We start from the raw sequence: 17,166 nt of genomic DNA on the forward strand, positions 1-17,166 counted from the left end.
AGGAATGAAGACCACCTGATGCCAAATCTTGTGTCTTAACTACTTCTCTACTCCCAAAGGCAGTTATGCCACAGGCCTTAGTCTTAGGAATGAAACATATTTAAAGCAAATAGTGAGCAGTACCAGACAGAATGCCATCAAGTGCTATATCAAATAGACTAATAATAATATTTGGTTTTGTGCATATTTGTACTCTGCTTGGTTCCATAGAGGATTAAAAGTTGTCAAAATACTTACCTAATTCTCCTTTGATTTTCAAAGTAACCTCGTCGTGATTAAGGTATTTTCACCTCTATTTTATAGATGACAAAACTGCTTCTCAGGTTGATTTAACCAAGTCAGCGAGTTAGGGCTGGGTTCCAATCAAATGCAGAGCAACAATCACCTTGTCAGGGATTTTCCTGGTGGTGGTGCTGATTAATTTCCATGGTAAAAGTGGCGTCTGGTCCCACCTTTTATCTGAGATATAATTTTGTCACTTCTGTCTCTACTCTTCTGCCCCTGGCAAAACACACAATGCTGTGGTTTGGCTGGCTCAGTTCTCTATCAGACAGGCCTTGAATGCAGAGTTAAAAGGCACATACATGTACCTTAAATTGGATTTATCCCTAGGTGATAAAGGTATAAAAACATGTACGAGTGTGATGGACACCAACGTTATTCCTTGGAAAGTAGCAGCAGGAGGGTACAGCTTTTTTTTAGATTTATTTATTTTAGAGAATGTGCATGGGAGTGGGGAGAGGGGCAGAGTGAGAGAATCTTCAAGCAGACTCTCCGCTGAGTGGGGAGTCCGACTTGGGGCTTGATCCCACGACCCATGAGATTACTACCTGAGCTGAAACCAAGAGTCAGACGCTCAACCAACTGAGCCACCCAGGCAGGTACAGCTTTTATATCTGTAACACTTTATTTCTTAAATATATCCAAAGAAAACAAACAGAAAAAGACATACTAAGAAGAGGAGAGAAAAGTTGGATTCACTTCTCTTCTGAGAGCCATTTTTTGAAAATTTAGTATCAGGGTGTTATGAAATAATCAGTGTTAAGTAAATGAGGACTTGCATTGATGGTAATGAATTAACCTAAGCTTGTTTCAGATGCTCACAAAATACTTGTGTTTTGATAATCCCAATCTAACATCACTGAAGGCAAGGAGTATATGTGTTTATCTCTGTCACCTAGTGCCCAGCGTAATATCTTGATTCATGGTAGGTTGGTGGATGAGCACATGGAGAAGAGAACAGCTTTGCCAACACCAAATTCTCCATTCTGTTATAATAAGTGACTCCATATAGGTACCCAAGTAAAACTCTTCTCTCTCTAGTTCGACATTCAACTTTTCCTTAACGTTGCTTCTCTTTTTATTTAAAAAAAAAACTAGCTCTCTTGCTTTTTTTGCCTAAAATTAGGGAAGGAAAAATTGTGCCTGTTGACTGGAAGCTGCAAGCATTATAGCAGCCATGTACAGATGGATAGCCTCCAGCTACCACAGTTGAAATTCCACTTAATGGGCACTCATAAGGGACGAGCTCCTGCCCCTTCCAGCTCACTGTAGTCGTCCAGCATATGAGCTAATGATGTTTCTGAAGCTTGGGAAGTGGAGGTATTTTCATAGTTCATTTCTCTCTCCTCTCCCACAAAGCACAGCCATAATCTGACACATGATCAATGGGACCAGCCCTTTTTAGGATGCAGAAGATGCTTCCCTGCGTCTGTGGCTCACAGTGGCAAACAATAGAGACTTCCACAATGATATTTTGCCTCCCTGGTGTTCAAACTTCTTCAGTTAAGCCTGTCTGGAATCTTTTTAACTATTATCTATCAAAGCTGCTTTTTTTTTTTTTTTTAATAAAAGGGGTGGGAGGGTGGAACCAAAGAGGAAAGACTGTGTCTTTGCCAAGATGCTCTCTCTGCTTTCCCTATGAGTCATACTTAGAGAAGCAGAGGGACTTTGGAAAGCTGCCTGCAGTCACATTGAAACAGCTCTCCTGGCACTTTTAGACATTTTAAAAAATTTTCTCAGGGAATAAAGATGTTTTTCAAATTGTTCATTCCCTCTTTTTGGGCCAGCGTGAGAGCTTTTGTTTAGCTGTAGCATGGTGGTTTTATGGAAGATTTACCAGCCAGAACAGTTGAACCCAGATCTTTGTATTTGGTGTATTACTAAAGAATGAGCTCTTCGCTGTTCAAAATTTGTAATCGTTCTTTCTTACAATTATCTTATTAAAAGGAATTGTCTCAGACCCATAGCATTCCTGTGGAATTAAGTTTGCATTTGGCACATTCTTAAGCATTTTCTTAGTATATTATGTTTGTTTGTAGAATTTCAAATATTCAGGGTTTTTTTTTTTTAAAGTTTGGTTTTAGTATGGCAGGGCTAGCCCAAGCTAAATAAGGGAACTGCTTAATAAATGTAGCCATCCTGATTTTAAACATTTGGCAGCACAAGAAAAAAGAAAGGTCACCTTAATTTTCCTACTTACCTTCACATATAAATAAGGATTTTGTTTTGTTTTGTTTGTTTTGTTTTGTTTTCTAAGTGTTAAAGCTTCCTGAAAACCAGTTGCACTGACAAATCTAAATCTCAGTTTTTCAAATTTTTTTTCTTTTTAGCTATAAAAAGTGATTGTGTCCTGAAAACTTAATATCCCTATGACCACCCCTATCTTACTCCCCCCTTTTTAAAGGGTTCCACTGTTTCTGCTCTAGAAATAACCAGATCATAGGGGGTTTGATACCAAAACTAAGTTATGATTGAATTGTTTGGGTAATTATGCCTGCTTAGCAGGAATTTATTTAAGGAGTTGAAGAAAGAAGCAACATACAGAACAATTTGTGTTGTATAGGAAAGTTGCTTTGGATGGCTGACTCTTAGATATAAACTGAATATAATATTCATTGGAGTAGGAAATACTAGTGGAGGGATTAATTGCTAAAAATTTTATTTCCTGCAGAACTTGATCTCTAATTAAAATCTACTTTCGGGACCTTGAGTTCAACTTTAGTGGTTTTATCATTTCATCTTGTAATTTTAGAGGCCACTTTGTAAGGTCTGGTCCCCCATAATAATCTATATTGACTGCCCAGACTGGGTGAAATGATGTTCAGCTGGTAGGGGAGTGGATGATAGTGGAAAAGAGTAGAATCAGCTGTGGGCTGAATGATTGTTTATCCTTGAGTCTCTATTCACTTATTTGTATCACTGCCATTTTTCTGGTGTAATAGAAACGTGTAAATGACTGATGTTTTAATGAGTGGATTAAGCGTATTATTCCATAGAGTCATTAACTTTGAGAGCTGGAAGGAGTTTCAGGGGGTCTGGTCCCGTCCACAGTTCCAGTATATTTTGTTTATGTTTTCAAAAATAGTAACTACTTTGCTTGATAGTTACAAACAGCTTTGCACCTATTGTCTCACATGGTTCTTCATACATTTCTATTAACTGACTGGCCCCTGTGGACTTGTGAGTTCATGATCCAGATAATCCTACCTCTTCATTTTATAGTTACAGGAATTGAGACCCTGAAGGATCGAGTGACTTCCCAAAGTCAAACAGCTAGTTCAGGGCAATTCCAGAACTATTTTACAGTTTGAGTATTTTTCTCTGAATTCTGCTTCTAAATTTAGAAAAGATGTTATTTGGGGTGTCTGGGTGTCTCAGTCAGTTGAATGTCTGACTCTTAATTTCGGCTCCAGTCATGATCTCAGGGTTGTGAAATTGAGCCCCATGTTGGGAGTCTGCTTGAGATTCTCTCCCCCTGCCCTTGCTTGCATGCATGTGCTCTTGTGTGCTCTCTCTCTCAAGTAAATAAATAAATTTTTTAAAAAAGATGTTATTTATTTTTCAGTAAGTTAGAGACCTTTGTCAAACTGCAGAGATGCTTTTTTTTTTTTTTAAGATTTTATTTGAGAGAAAGAGATTATGAGCAGGGGGAGGGGCATAGGGAGAGGGAGAAGCAGACTCCCCCTGAGCACTGAGCCAAAGTCGGGGCTCGATCCCAGGACCCTGAGATCATGACCTGAGCCAGAATGAAGAGTTGGTTGCTTAACCGAATGAGCCACCCAGGTGCCCCTAGAGATGCTTTTTAAAGATGTCTTACAAATAAAAGAATTGAGAAGCACTGGTGGAATAATAAGATTGAAGAGTCTAGTTTAGGTCCTGTTACAAACCTAAATCTTTTCATCTCAGTAGACACCAAGATTTTTCATTGATAAAGTAAAGGAGTTGTACTAGACAATTTCACATCACCCAGTACAGGGCTTGGTAAATAGTAACTTCTCAATAGATAGTTGAGTGAACAGTGGGTTTTGAAGGTCCCTACCAGCACTAAATTATAGATTCTCTAACTGTATATCAGCTTTTCTTCCCTCCCCTATCCCCAGTTTACTTGGCCTAGATGGCTTTCGGAATGTCTTCCAGTCTTAGGTGTCTAAGTTTTTGGTTTAGAACTTGTTAGGGGAGTTCTTTGAACCCACGTATTCTATCTTCTGTCCTCATATTTCTGGTTTCACTCTCCCTTCAGTTTGTCTATTCCTGAACTTACTACACTGCAAAAAGATCCATGGACCTGTTTGATGGGAAGGAAAGAGCAGGTAGAGGAAGTAAGGAGTAGGTGGCTTTTCAGAAACCACATTATTCCACATCTCTGCCATCTCTTATCTCCTCTGGCCTCATACAAAAAGAGGTAGCGTTACCTCCTGGCCTCATCTGTTTATAGGTGGGATGATATTTCAAAACTGGAAATGGATTACTGTTTCATTATAAACAATACTCGTGAATTTCAACATACATTTTTGGGATTTATACAGTCTTGAGCAGGCCGAGTCACTATCGCCAAATCATCAAACACCTACTGTTGTAGGACGTGAGAGGATAAAAAAGTTCTCTCCTACCTGTTAAGAGATTGAAAGCTTTATAGGGAAGTCAGTGGAGTTACAGAAATAGAAACTAACTGTGAACTTTGGTTGTATAACTGCAGTAAATCCAACCTTACCTTTTGATATAAACGGAGAATCCTTATAGAATTCAGCTTTTCCATGTATTAGAGAATCAGAATGTTGCAAACACTGAGGTGCCTTTTTTCTTCATTAAAAAGAAAATCTGATTCTTAAACCCAGATTAGTGCTGAGCTTCTCTTCCCTCAGAAATACCCCTAAAGAAACCCTCCTACACTGTTGGTGGGAATGCAAGCTGGTGCAGCCACTCTGGAAAACAGTATGGAGGTTCCTCAAAAAGTTGAAAATAGAGCTACCCTACTCCCCAGCAATTGCATTGCTGGGTATTTACCCCAAAGATACAAATGTAGTGATCCGAAGGGGCACATGCACCCCAGTGGTTATAGCAGCAATGCCCACAATAGCTAAACTATGGAAAGAGCCTAGATGTCCATCAACAGATGAATGGATAAAGAAGATGTGATGTTTATAAATATACAATGGAATATTATGCAGCCAATCAAAAAAACCGAAATCTTGCCATTTGCAACGACATGGATGGAACTAGAGGGTGTTAGGCTAAGCGAAATAAGTCAGTCAGAGAAAGACAAGTATCATATGATGTCACTGATGTGAGGAATTTGAGAAACAAGACAGGATCATAGGGGAAGGGAGGAAAAAATGAAACAAAGACGAAAGAGAGGGAGATAAGCCATAAGAGACTCTTAATCTCAGGAAACAAACTGAGTGTTGCTGGAGTGGAGGAGGGTGGGAAGGATGGGGTAGCTGGGTGATGGACATTGGGGAGGGTATGTGCTATGGTGAGCGCTGTGAATTGTGTAAGACTGATGAATCACAGACCTGTACCCCTGAAACAAATAATACATTATATGTTTATAAAAAAAAAATACCCCTAAAGAAATCCATAATCTTACACACAAATACACATATAAATCTGCTCAACATCAGCTTAATTCTTCCCTGCTTTTTTTGCTGGTGTGCTTCATCCCCTGGGCCAGGAGCCTTTGCCTGCTCATTTCTTTTGTGGCAGACTTAATCCTGACAACTTTACTAAGCCAAGAATACTCTAGAAATTCTGATTTTTATGCCTTTGTTTTTCTCCGTTTTGTTTCTCACCTTCCCCTTCCTCAGAACTATTCATGTGTACACCCTGCCAGTGATTAATAAATATGTGATTTTCCTGTCTTAGTCATTGTATTATTCATGATTTTGCAGAAGTTTGTCTGAAGTTCCTAGCCAAACTATAGAAGACATCAGGCAATGTTTGCATCTTTTTAAAACTGGCTCATTTATTGTTCATAGATTTCCTACCGAAAACCAAAAATATTTCCCTTATCTCTGCCTAAACCAAGCCAGTTCCCACAACTTTCTGTGCTTTTATAAATAGGACTGGTTCCAAGATCCAATTTTTCTCAATTTCCTGTTCCTCGCTAAAAGAACTTCCTGTTCCTCCCTTTAGCCTCCCCTTGCCCCCCAGTGACAGTGTCTCAGGTGTGAAGCTAACCTGTGTCCAGCTTTAAAGTAGCTGAGGAGCCCCTTCTGGGTGCAGTTTCATAGCCAGCCATTTTCTGCTTTTAGAACCATCACAAGCAAGGAAGCACCCCAGCAATCACTGTAAATATATTTTCTTCTCCCATTCTCCAACAAATAATCTTCCCCTGTCATCCACATGCATCACCTTTTGGAGGCTGATAAAAATGGCGTTCCAGGCTTCAGACAAAGGACAGTTGGTTTCATTCTGGTTGGCTTCTTACCTTTAAATACCTTGAGAGAAAGAACAACAGAGCAGAGTCAGTCTATAAGTGTTCTTTCTACATCAGAAAGGGAGAGATAACCATCTTTAAGATTGGAGTTCAAGGAAATTGAGGACTAGAATATGGATCACCTGGCACGGGGTAGCTATTTGGTAGATACTTACTTAATGAATAAAAAATATGTTTCCTAGATGGAGAAAGGTCCATCTGGCAAAACAATAACCAGGTCAGAGAGAAGAGAAAGAGATAATAATTTGGGGCCATAATTATCTTACTTGTCATTACTTTCTTCCTATTCCGTAAAAGGACATGGAAAATGGAGTATTTCTCCTCCTTCCTGATATGTCATACCACTGTGTTTTCAGGTGAAATGCTAATAACCTCATTTTTAAGCCTCGAGTCTGACAAATTTAGACTTTGACTTTGATATCTAACGAGTCCCTCTGTTATCCATCTTCACTTCAAAAAATGTGTTATTATGCTGCATTTATTTAGCACTCCACATTTGCAAAATTCTATGCCTGTGTTATTCTCTACCAAAAATCCACTTACTTATCACCCTTTTTAGAATGGCAAACAAGGATACCAGAAGGTCTTATGCAAACCGGGTTTTAATTTTTTTCAAATTCTTTTTGGAAATTGGCAGGATATGAATTATAAACTAACTGATAGAAATTGTAGTTTTATTACCGTATTTGCTTTCCTCTCATAAATTAATCACTGTGGGGTTAGAAAAAGACTTGAGGTTATGTATATAAAATTGGCTTAAATTGACCAGCAAACCATAGAGAGGTTAACTACAAAGGAGGCATTAATGAGTTTTTAGGGGTGACAGAACTGTTCTTACATCTTGATTGTGGTAGTGATTACACAACTGGACACTTACAGACCCATACATTGAAAAGTATGAATTTTACTGTTTGTACATTCTGTCCCTGTAAGCCTGTCCTTTAAAAAAGAAAAAAGTATTAGAACTTGAAAATAAACATTTCTTATCTGCTTCATGAGGGAGATAATGAATTCACTGCAGTGGTTGAGCCCAAACTGGTTGACCATTTGAGGGAGGAGCATTTCAGAGCAGATTATTGCTCCTGGTGCTTCTCTTAGTGCATACTTGGGACATGTTTAAAATTAACTGAAGTTCCTCTATAAGAATAAGACTCTGGGATCTCAAGGGCAAGCAAGAGTTTTAAAATCTACAATACTGTGTCTTTATTATCAGTTCCTTTATTAGACCCTACCCCTTTTTTCAAACACTTGACTAAAATATAATCGTCATGAGAAAAATTCTCAAAATTTGATTTTATTTATGGGGTTTTTTTGGGGGGCGATTAATAATTGATGAAAGCAGAATTTCCAGAAGGTTGCAAAAGAAAGTAATTATCCTTTTAGGATGAGAAAGTCAGCAGTGATTGAATCAGATTCTGGTTTAAATAGTCACACGACACCCTTTCTACCCTTTGGTTCTAGTTCAGGGAAGTGCTCGGGCCTTTTAATAATTACACACTTTGCTTCCCTGATAAGATTCGCAGTCCACACGACAGGCTTTAGTACCAGCTGTATGTTCTTCTTGGCACTGTTTCTTTCCTCTCTTCAGCCTGGCCCCTCACTCGCCTCCATGTGTGCACAGCTCAGAAGCTGAGGTTTCCATCTCTAAAGCCTGTTGCCACAGGATACGGAATTCACTAGGGAGGAGGGAGAGCTGCCTGTGTATGTTTAAGGATGGTGGCTCTCATAATCAGATAAACGTTGTGGAAAGCTTGCTCATTCATATGGAAGAGCCGGTGCTGCAGCTAAGTGGTGGAGCCACTGAGCTCCAGGCCCTGGCATCTGTGCGTTAGCCCTGCCCAGCCAGAAGCACGTTTACTAGCTGTACTGAAGAGCTGATGAACATTGTCACTTTTGCCTTCAACAGTAACCTTTATATGAATCCTGTGGAGAAAAGGCTGTTTCCCCCTTTTTTTTTTTTCAATGAAATGATGAAATTGATTACACATAGGAAATACCCTGTGACTTTTTCATGCAGTGAAGTACCTTTTATGTAATCACAGTCAGTCTCTAGTGTTTTGCTTTTCACTCTTGACTTCTTTGATATAACCTCTCTTCCCCGATTAAAAAAATCTCTAAGGTATCAAAGACTTCTGCCCCTGGTCAATTTTGCAGCCTGTGATTGTCCTCTGCTTCCTTCCTGGTGACACTAATCTTGAATGAGCAATGGTGCAGGCGAATGCCCTGAGCGGTCGTGAATATAGCCTGATTTTTGAGGAGAGGAAGCTTCCCAGTTCGTGCCATTTGATTGGCCATGATTTGGCTTCTTAGGCCAGTTCTGTCTTCACCTGGAACTCCACTGAGCACTGTGGACAGAGGGTGCTTGGCCTTGGGATACCAACTTTGAGAACTAGAGGTAGAGCTTGAGAGTGCACGTCTTCATTCTCTCCTTCTCCTTCCTGTGCCCCTCCTTACTCCAGGAAAAACTCATGTCCTTAGAATTGTTGTAAGTTTACTTATATTTTCTAAGTTGGAAACTCAGAATATCCCTGGCCTCCATGAGCACAGGCATTGTTGGGGAGATTTGGGTTGCATTTTGTTTATCTTTTCCACACTCACACGGTTTGCCTAGCTTGGCAGCCTGCTGGCCTGGACAATAATAAAGCTTCTGTCGAGGTGAGCAAACAGCTGATGGCACGGGGCTCAGAGGGGACTCCTACAGTGGCTGCCTGTAATCTGCCAGGCTGGTGGTCAGAGCAGGCGAGAACAAAAGCCAGTCTGTTTGCAGGCAAATTGGAAAATCAATGTGTTAGTTGTGTTCTCGTCTCTTTGCCTTTCTCCTGGCTGAAAGGGAGAATGCTCATCCAGCAGTCCACAGAATCATTCCAGGCGAGTATCCATTCCAGAGACTTACCTGCCTATCATATTACCACTGGCAGTTCTGAGCAAGGGCCCAAGTTTATCTGTTTGAACTGCTTAAAACGGCATTGATAAAGAGAAATCCTTCTCAAACTCACCATCCAGAGTGGGGAGGACCCTACTATCTCAATGGTTTGAGTTGTTTATATTCTAGACAGCTAGATAACACACATACGTTTGTGTGCTCATTTCTTTTTTAACACTGGTAAGGGCTTAGAAAGGAGTTTATGTGTTGCCTGGCTGGGAAATGCAGGAACTGCAGTTTGGGCAGCATATTTCATAAAATATGTGTAGTGTTTCCCTCTTATTCCTAAATTGATTTAATATGCTCGCATAGTTGAACATGTCCTAGACATGGTTGTGTATCTGGATTACTGGGTTTATAGAGCAGAGATCATACCAACTAGCCCCGTTCCAGGATGAGGGAGAGAGTAGACTTATTAAAGACCCCCGAGAGTTTGTTGACAAATGTCTCAAAGGCTCCTGTGCTGAGATGATTATATTGGATGTGTGAAGTCTTGACTAACTTTCCCTCTAGGTTTCTAAGAAATCGAACTGTGAGAAGAAAAGACCTTTGAGAAGATAAAATTGTTCTGTTCCCCCATGTATGAAAGTTAGCCTCAGACGGTTAACAAATGACTTTAAACAAATTTTAATTTGAGCTTTGAAGGTTTAAACCTAGGTCCTGTTAGTCTTTGTTTTCTTTAAAGCCTAAATAAAAATGGTCTGCTGATCCTGAATAAGAGAAAAGGGGGTTGGGTTGGATTTGGTTACAGTGCTCTTGTTTTAAAGTCTTATCAGAAAGCAAAGCCGCAACTTCTGTAGTCACTGGAGACATCCTGGGGCAGAAGATGAGATTTTAAAATGAGGTTTAGGTTTAAAATAATCTTGGGTAGAGAAGGTAATTGGCATTTTTAGTTTTGTTTGTTTGTTTTTAAAGGAAAAATGGACAGACCGTAATAATCACTGCTACCCAAAACACTTCCCAGCAGCTAGCAGTACCCTGTGTCTCCTCAGCACCAACTGTTTCCCACCTCTTACTGTTGCGAAACTATGTTTGTGTACTTTGTGTTTGTAATGAGATTATTAATGCCCCAAACAGGGAATTTACAGTTCTTCATGTATGTCGTAGATGTTAGCAAAATGATCAGCACGTTATAGCATTTTTTTTTTTAAAGATTTTATTTATTTATGTATTAGCGAGAGAGAGAGAAACAGCATGAGAGGGGAGAAGGTCGGAGAAGCAGGCCCGCCGCTGAGCTGGGAGCCCGATGTGGGACTTGATCCCGGGACTCCAGGATCATGACCTGAGCCGAAGGCAGTCGCTTAACCAACTGAGCCACCCAGGCGCCCACGTTATAGCATTTTATACCTTTGTTGACCGAAGCTCTTTTTTTATGTGCTGAAAACCTGTGGGCCACCAACTGTGTCAGGCACCGAGGAGTCAGTGTTGGGCCGGTCAGCATGCCTCTCCTTGCCCTGCGAACTTACAGCCCAGCAAGGCAGCACCACTCTCGTTTAGGCAGTACACCTGGTAATTCTCTTGAATTGTTTCTTTAAAAAATAAAGTAAACTTTTAATTGGCCATTATGCTTTAAATCTCAGATGTTTCAGAGTAACAAGGAGAGGAACTCAAGTAGCTTGACTGTAGACTTTAAAATGTGAGGGAAAGCATGAAATCCTAAAAGATACATTTTGTTTCATTTCTATGCAGAAGATCTCATTAGATCTAGTATCTTGGGCACCTGTACAGTGCCTTTCTCTGGCTAGGTCATTTTTTTTTTTTTTTTAAGATTTTATTTATTTATTTGACAGAGAGATAGAGAGCACAGATAGGCAGAATGGCAGGCAGAGGGAGAAGCAGGCTCTCCGCTGAGCAGAGAGCCCGATGCGGGGCTCGATCCCAGGGCCCTGGGATCATGACCTGAGCTGAAAGCAGACGCTTAACCGATTGAGCCACTCAGGCGCCCTGGCTAGGTCATTTTTATCCAGAACATAATTTGGCATATTTCTATCTTTCTGCTTTTTTTTTTTTAAAGCTGTATAGGTTTTAAAAAATTTTTTAAAGTAAGCTCTACCCCCAACATGGAGCTCGAACTCATGACCCCAAGATCAAAAGTCACCTGCTCCACCGACTGAACCAGCCAGGTGCCCCATCTATCTTTCTGCTTTTAAAGGGGTTAATTCTGTAAAGAAAGAGTGAGAAATAATTTCCAGCAAGATGTAAGATACTCCAAAGTCTAGAGAGGGTTAAGTGACTATATCCACAAAACCTCTTCAGATCTTATTTTTGCCAAATTTCTCACCAGAGCACTAATAAATATCCTAAATTAAATACTACTTCACACTTCCTCTTTTTCTCAGCTCTTACTTTGGCAGAGAACCTGTTCAGCAGGAAACTATCCCCATAGCAGATGGCAGGAAATAGCAGGTGGCGGATTGAATAACCAGCTTCTAAAAAACACTAGTATTAGCCGTATCCTCGACTCAAATATGGCACAAAATCCTTTTGCTCCAAGTTTTTGTCTTACCTTTTTTATTTAAGAAAACAGTTTGATTTTTGTAAGGAGGATCCGGAGATTGATGTGCTTCCTGAACAATTAAAGAAAAGATGGGGACTTCCCCTGCCATGATACGACATTTGATCCTGTGTCCCAGTCACAGCAGATAAACAGAAAAAGGACCACAGAGCTCTTTAAACAGCCCCTCAGAGCAGCGTCTCCTCTCTCCCTCAGTCTGTGGCAGGGACCCGCAGGCACAAGAAGTCGCCCCAACCCCGGGTATCACCAGTGTGTGCACACTTGAGGCAAGAGCAGCGCTCAGAATCCCTTTCTAAGTTCCATTCCTTTGTAGGTACCATTGCCACACACGCCTCCGCTCGGGCTGCTTCGGTCTTTTAAAACCACGTGGGCAGCTACAGGAAATGAAAAGGAGATGGGAGATGGACAAACTGATGAGCTAGACTGGAGCTTTGAAGAGGGCAGGGGCGGATGTGGATCCTGGAAGACCTGGATGTTTAACTGTGCTCCATTTTTATTTTTTTCTGCTTTTTTGTTTTCTTTTGGTTCGGTGAAGAGTGTCCCAATCTCTCCTAAGTGCCATAAGAAATATCAGTATAACTCAAAGCTGATTTCCCTCTAGAGTTGCTGTGCTATTCCTTTCTTCATTTTTGCTTCATCTGTTTTATTTTAAACTTCAAAAGTGTCAGCATCAGCCTCACATCTCTCTTCTAATGAAATGCGTATTTGTATAATGCTATGGTTAGTATTTTCCCCCAGATTATTTTTTAGAAATCTCGTATTTTAAAAACAAGATGTTGAATAAGGAAGCGTTAAGTAAGGAATGCAGCATTTACAGTACTTTATTATTGATAATTCTGCCTTCTTTCCCATTTCTAACTTTACAGTTAACAGGTTTTATAGTCAAATTTTTATTGACTGTTGACCTTTAGGACTTTTGGTCACATTGACTGCACATCTATAAATATCTAAGAGAAGGACCTGCTGATGGAGGATGCATTTTGGCATTGACATTTCAGAGTTAACCCCAGTTTTCTCTCTTCTTACACTTTATTTAGATTTCGACACAGCCCCAACTGCTGGTACCTGAGAGACTGGACTATCCACACCTGGATTAGGCAGTGTTTAAAATACGGTGCGCAAGACAAAGCCTTATATACCCTTGTAAATAAGGTGAGTGGTTTCCTGGTATTTGCAGCTTGTTTTCCTAAGTTTAGATGATAATACCTACTACAGTATAGCAAAGACTAGGACAAGAAATAACTTTTGATATTTATTTGCTCCCAGATATCCTTTTTAGAATGGAATTAACTGTAAGTTAAGCAGTAGCTAAATGTATAAATTCCCCTAGCTGCTGCTTTTCCACACCTCATGACTGGAAAATGACAGCTAAAAACAAAAGGAAGTTCAGTCACAAGAATTCTGCACTGGTGGTTCATTTCATTCTTGACCCCTAAGACTTGGATTTCTTGCCTGGTTCCCTTTGGTGATGTTTAGGACATGACCATTTTGCTGGAATGTGATCCCCAGAGTATTCATACTATCTTACACAGTTTTTAAAAGTGTTCCTAATATTTTTAAAAATATTCCTAGGTTACTCAAAACATATCTGCTGAATTCCCTGACTCCTCTCCTTGAGCCGCAGAGTCCCCTATGATTAGGGCTTTTCTGAATGTTACATTACCCCAAGGGTTGAGTCTTCATTACCTTTATAGTATGAAATAAAGTACAACATAAGCAAAAATTGTGAATGTTATTTTTGTGAGTCTCAAGCTATAACCCTTTTTTGACTCATAAAAAGATTTTAACAATATTTCTGTGCAAACATATTATCTCTGTAGTATCACTGAACCTTGTATGTTAGAATTCAAAAGGATACCATAATTTTGTTTTTTTCCCATGACTTGGGCCCAATCAGCTTAATATACATTGCAGACAGTTTATGTGTGAGACATCGCGTTGGGTATAGCATTGTCTATAACAATGAGCAATATCCTTTCCTTGCCCTCAGGAAGCTTATAATTGAATAATGCAGGTAAAAAGGTTTACTGAGAAATCTAATATTAGGCCCCAGAGGAAGGAATGGATCAAATCCTGTCATCATCAGTTCAGAGTTTAATGACACAGATTATACTCACAGAAGAGTTCTTTGAAAACAAAACAAGAAGGGTCTAGAAAGGCATAAAAGTTTATCTCATTTTCTGCTGTTCCTAGTCTTTTGGTGGAAAGAACACTGGACAAGGAGTCAGAAAACCCAGGCTGTAATTGCATAAGTTCCACCAGTTGCCCATAATTTCAGGCAAATAATTTTACCCATCTAGGTCTTAGTTTTTTCAACTCTAAGTACTACGTCACTGATTTCCAACCCTGGCTACCCATTAGAATCACACAAGACTCTTCTAAAAATTAGAGATGCTTTTCTCTACCCCTAAGATTCTCATTTAACTGACTTTTATAGAGCACAGGCTTTTGGGTTGTTTTTTTTTTAATGGATTAAAAACAAAGTTTTTTCAAAGAAACTTTATTTTTTTAGAGCAGTTTTAGGTTCACAGCAAAATTGAGCAGAAGATACAGAGATTTCCTGTATGCTCCCTGCCCCACACATGCACAGCCTCCCCCATTATCAACACTGCCCCCCGCAACCAGAGTGATCCATCCGTTAAAATTGATGAAGCTGTATTGACACATCACGATCCCCCAAATCCGTAGTTTACAGTAGGGCTTACTCTTGGTGGTATACAATCTGTAGGTGTGGACAAATTGCAACGACATGTATATATTTATATTATTGTATCATATAGTCGTTTCACTGCCCTTAAAAGCCTTTGTGCTCTGCCTCTTCATCCCTCATTGGTATCTTTTTAAAGCTCCCACGTTGATTCTCATTTGCAGCCAGGATTGAGGATCACTGACTGGTTGATTTTTAAGGCTCCTTCCAGCTTTAATGTTTTATCATTCTAAAATATTTTGTTTTTGCCCTGCCCCTGGGGATTAGTGCTGATTTGGATGACTGCTTTGAGAAATATAGAAACTGCCCATGAGCCACAACCTTTAAAAAATGGCTTCTAAACCCTTTTTCCATTTCAGCATATCTGAGGCATCCCATACAGCCTGCTATAACAGTAACTCAATTCAGCAGTGATTCACAACTGGGGGGTTAGGACTGTCAGACTCTCCCCGGGAGTGGGTATCATTTGAAAAAATTCCTCAGGTGTTTCTGGTGGTTGGTGGAGGAAGAATGGGGCAGGGTGAGGGATGGTAGTTAATCCTACTCAAGTAAGAATTTAAAACAAAAATACAACCACAGTCTAGGTCATTAGTAGTCAAACTTGATTGTGCATGAAAATCACATAGAAAGGTCACTAAAACTTCAGGTTTATGTGCCCTGTTCCCAGACATTCTGATTCTCTAAGTCTGAGGTTTAGCAATCTGCATTTTTTTCTTTTTTTTTTTAAGATTTTATTTATTTTAGAGAGAGAGGAAGGAGAAGGACAGAGTGGGAGGGAGAGAGAAAACGGAGAGAATTCCACGCAGACTCCATCCTGAGCATGGAGCCCAACACTGGGCTCGATCTCACAACCCTGAGATCCTGACCTGAGCCAAAACCAAGAGTTGAATGCTTAAGCAATTGAGCCACCCAGGTGCCCCAGAAATCTACTTCGTTAAAAGTACTCCTAAAGGGGTGCCTGGGTGGCTCAGTCGGTTAAGTGGCTGCCTTCGGCTCAGGTCATGATCCTGGGATCCTGGGATCGAGCCCCACGTCTGGCTCCCTGCTCGGCAGAGAGCCTGCTTCTCCCTCTCCCTCTGCCTGCCACTCTGCCTACTTGTGTTCTCTATCTCTCTGTCAAATAAATAAATAAAAAATCTTAAAAAAATAAATAAAAGCACTCCTAGAGAATTCTGAGGCAGATGCTAAAGGGTCCACACTTTGGGAAATCTGGATTCTCAAATACTTAGCTGCTTGTGAACAGGAACTCAGTAATATTTTGGTATTTCTAGGCCTTAAAAAAACCAGTCTAAGAGTCAAGAAAAAACAAATGCTGGTGTGAATGTGGCAAAAAGAGAAGCCTTGTGTACTGTTGGTGGAAATGCACATTGGTGCAGCCACTATGGAAGAGAGTATGGAGATTCCTCAAGAAATTAAAAATAGAACTTCCATATGATCCAGCAATCCCACCTGGGTATATATCCAAAGGAAATGAAAATAGAATCTCAAAGAGATATCTGCACCCCCCTGTTCGCTGCAGCATTATTTACAATAGCCAACCGTGGAAGCAACCCGAGTATCCATTGACGGATGAATGGATAAAGAAAATGTGGTGTGTATGTATGCAATGGAATATTATTCAGCCATATACATGGAGATCTTACCATTTGTGACAACATGAATGAACTTTAAGGTCATTATGCAAAGTGACATAAATCAGTCAGAGAAAGGTAGATACCCTATGATCTCACTTACATGTGGAATCAAAAAAGCCAAACTCGGGGCACCTGGGTGGCTCAGTCGGTTAAGCGTCTGCCTTCAGCTCAGGTCATGATCTCAAGGTCCTGGGATCGAGCCCCACATCAGGCTTCCTACTCGCAAGGAACCTGCTTCTCCCTCTCCTCCCTGCTCGTGCTCTCTCTCGCTATCTCTCTCTCTCAAATAAACAAAATCTTTAAAAAAAAAAAAAAAAGCCAAACTCATAGAAACAGTGTAGAATGGTAAATTCCAAGGGCTGGGAGGTGGGGGAAATGAGGAGATGGTGATCAGAGGGTACAAACTTTCAGTCAAAAGATGAGTAAGTTCTGAGGATCTAATGTACAGCATGGTGACTATAATTAACAATAATGTATCATATACTTGGAAGTTGCGGAGATCTTCAATGTTCTCACCACCACCACCACACACATACACACACAAAATGGTACTTATGTGAGATGATGGATGTGTTCACTAACCTTACTGTGGCGATCATAATCATTTTATAGTGTATATGTGTATTAAATCATCAGCTTGTTCACCTTAAACTTACATGATGTTGTTTG

At 40.2% G+C, this 17,166-nt stretch overlaps 1 protein-coding gene across 2 annotated transcripts in view; it reads left to right on the plus strand.

Moving 5' to 3' along the window:
- Window positions 1-17,166, plus strand: part of MRPS27 (mitochondrial ribosomal protein S27) — a 99,179-nt gene that overhangs the window by 64,583 nt on the left and 17,430 nt on the right. For both annotated transcript variants that reach the window (XM_078067210.1, XM_078067211.1), the window contains exon 5: window positions 13,194-13,308. In XM_078067210.1, coding sequence (XP_077923336.1) covers window positions 13,194-13,308 — 115 coding nt within the window. The remainder of the gene's footprint in view (window positions 1-13,193; window positions 13,309-17,166) is intronic.

This window comes from Halichoerus grypus, chromosome 2, assembly GCF_964656455.1.
Source record: "Halichoerus grypus chromosome 2, mHalGry1.hap1.1, whole genome shotgun sequence".
In the NCBI taxonomy this organism is placed as follows: Eukaryota; Metazoa; Chordata; class Mammalia; order Carnivora; family Phocidae; genus Halichoerus; species Halichoerus grypus.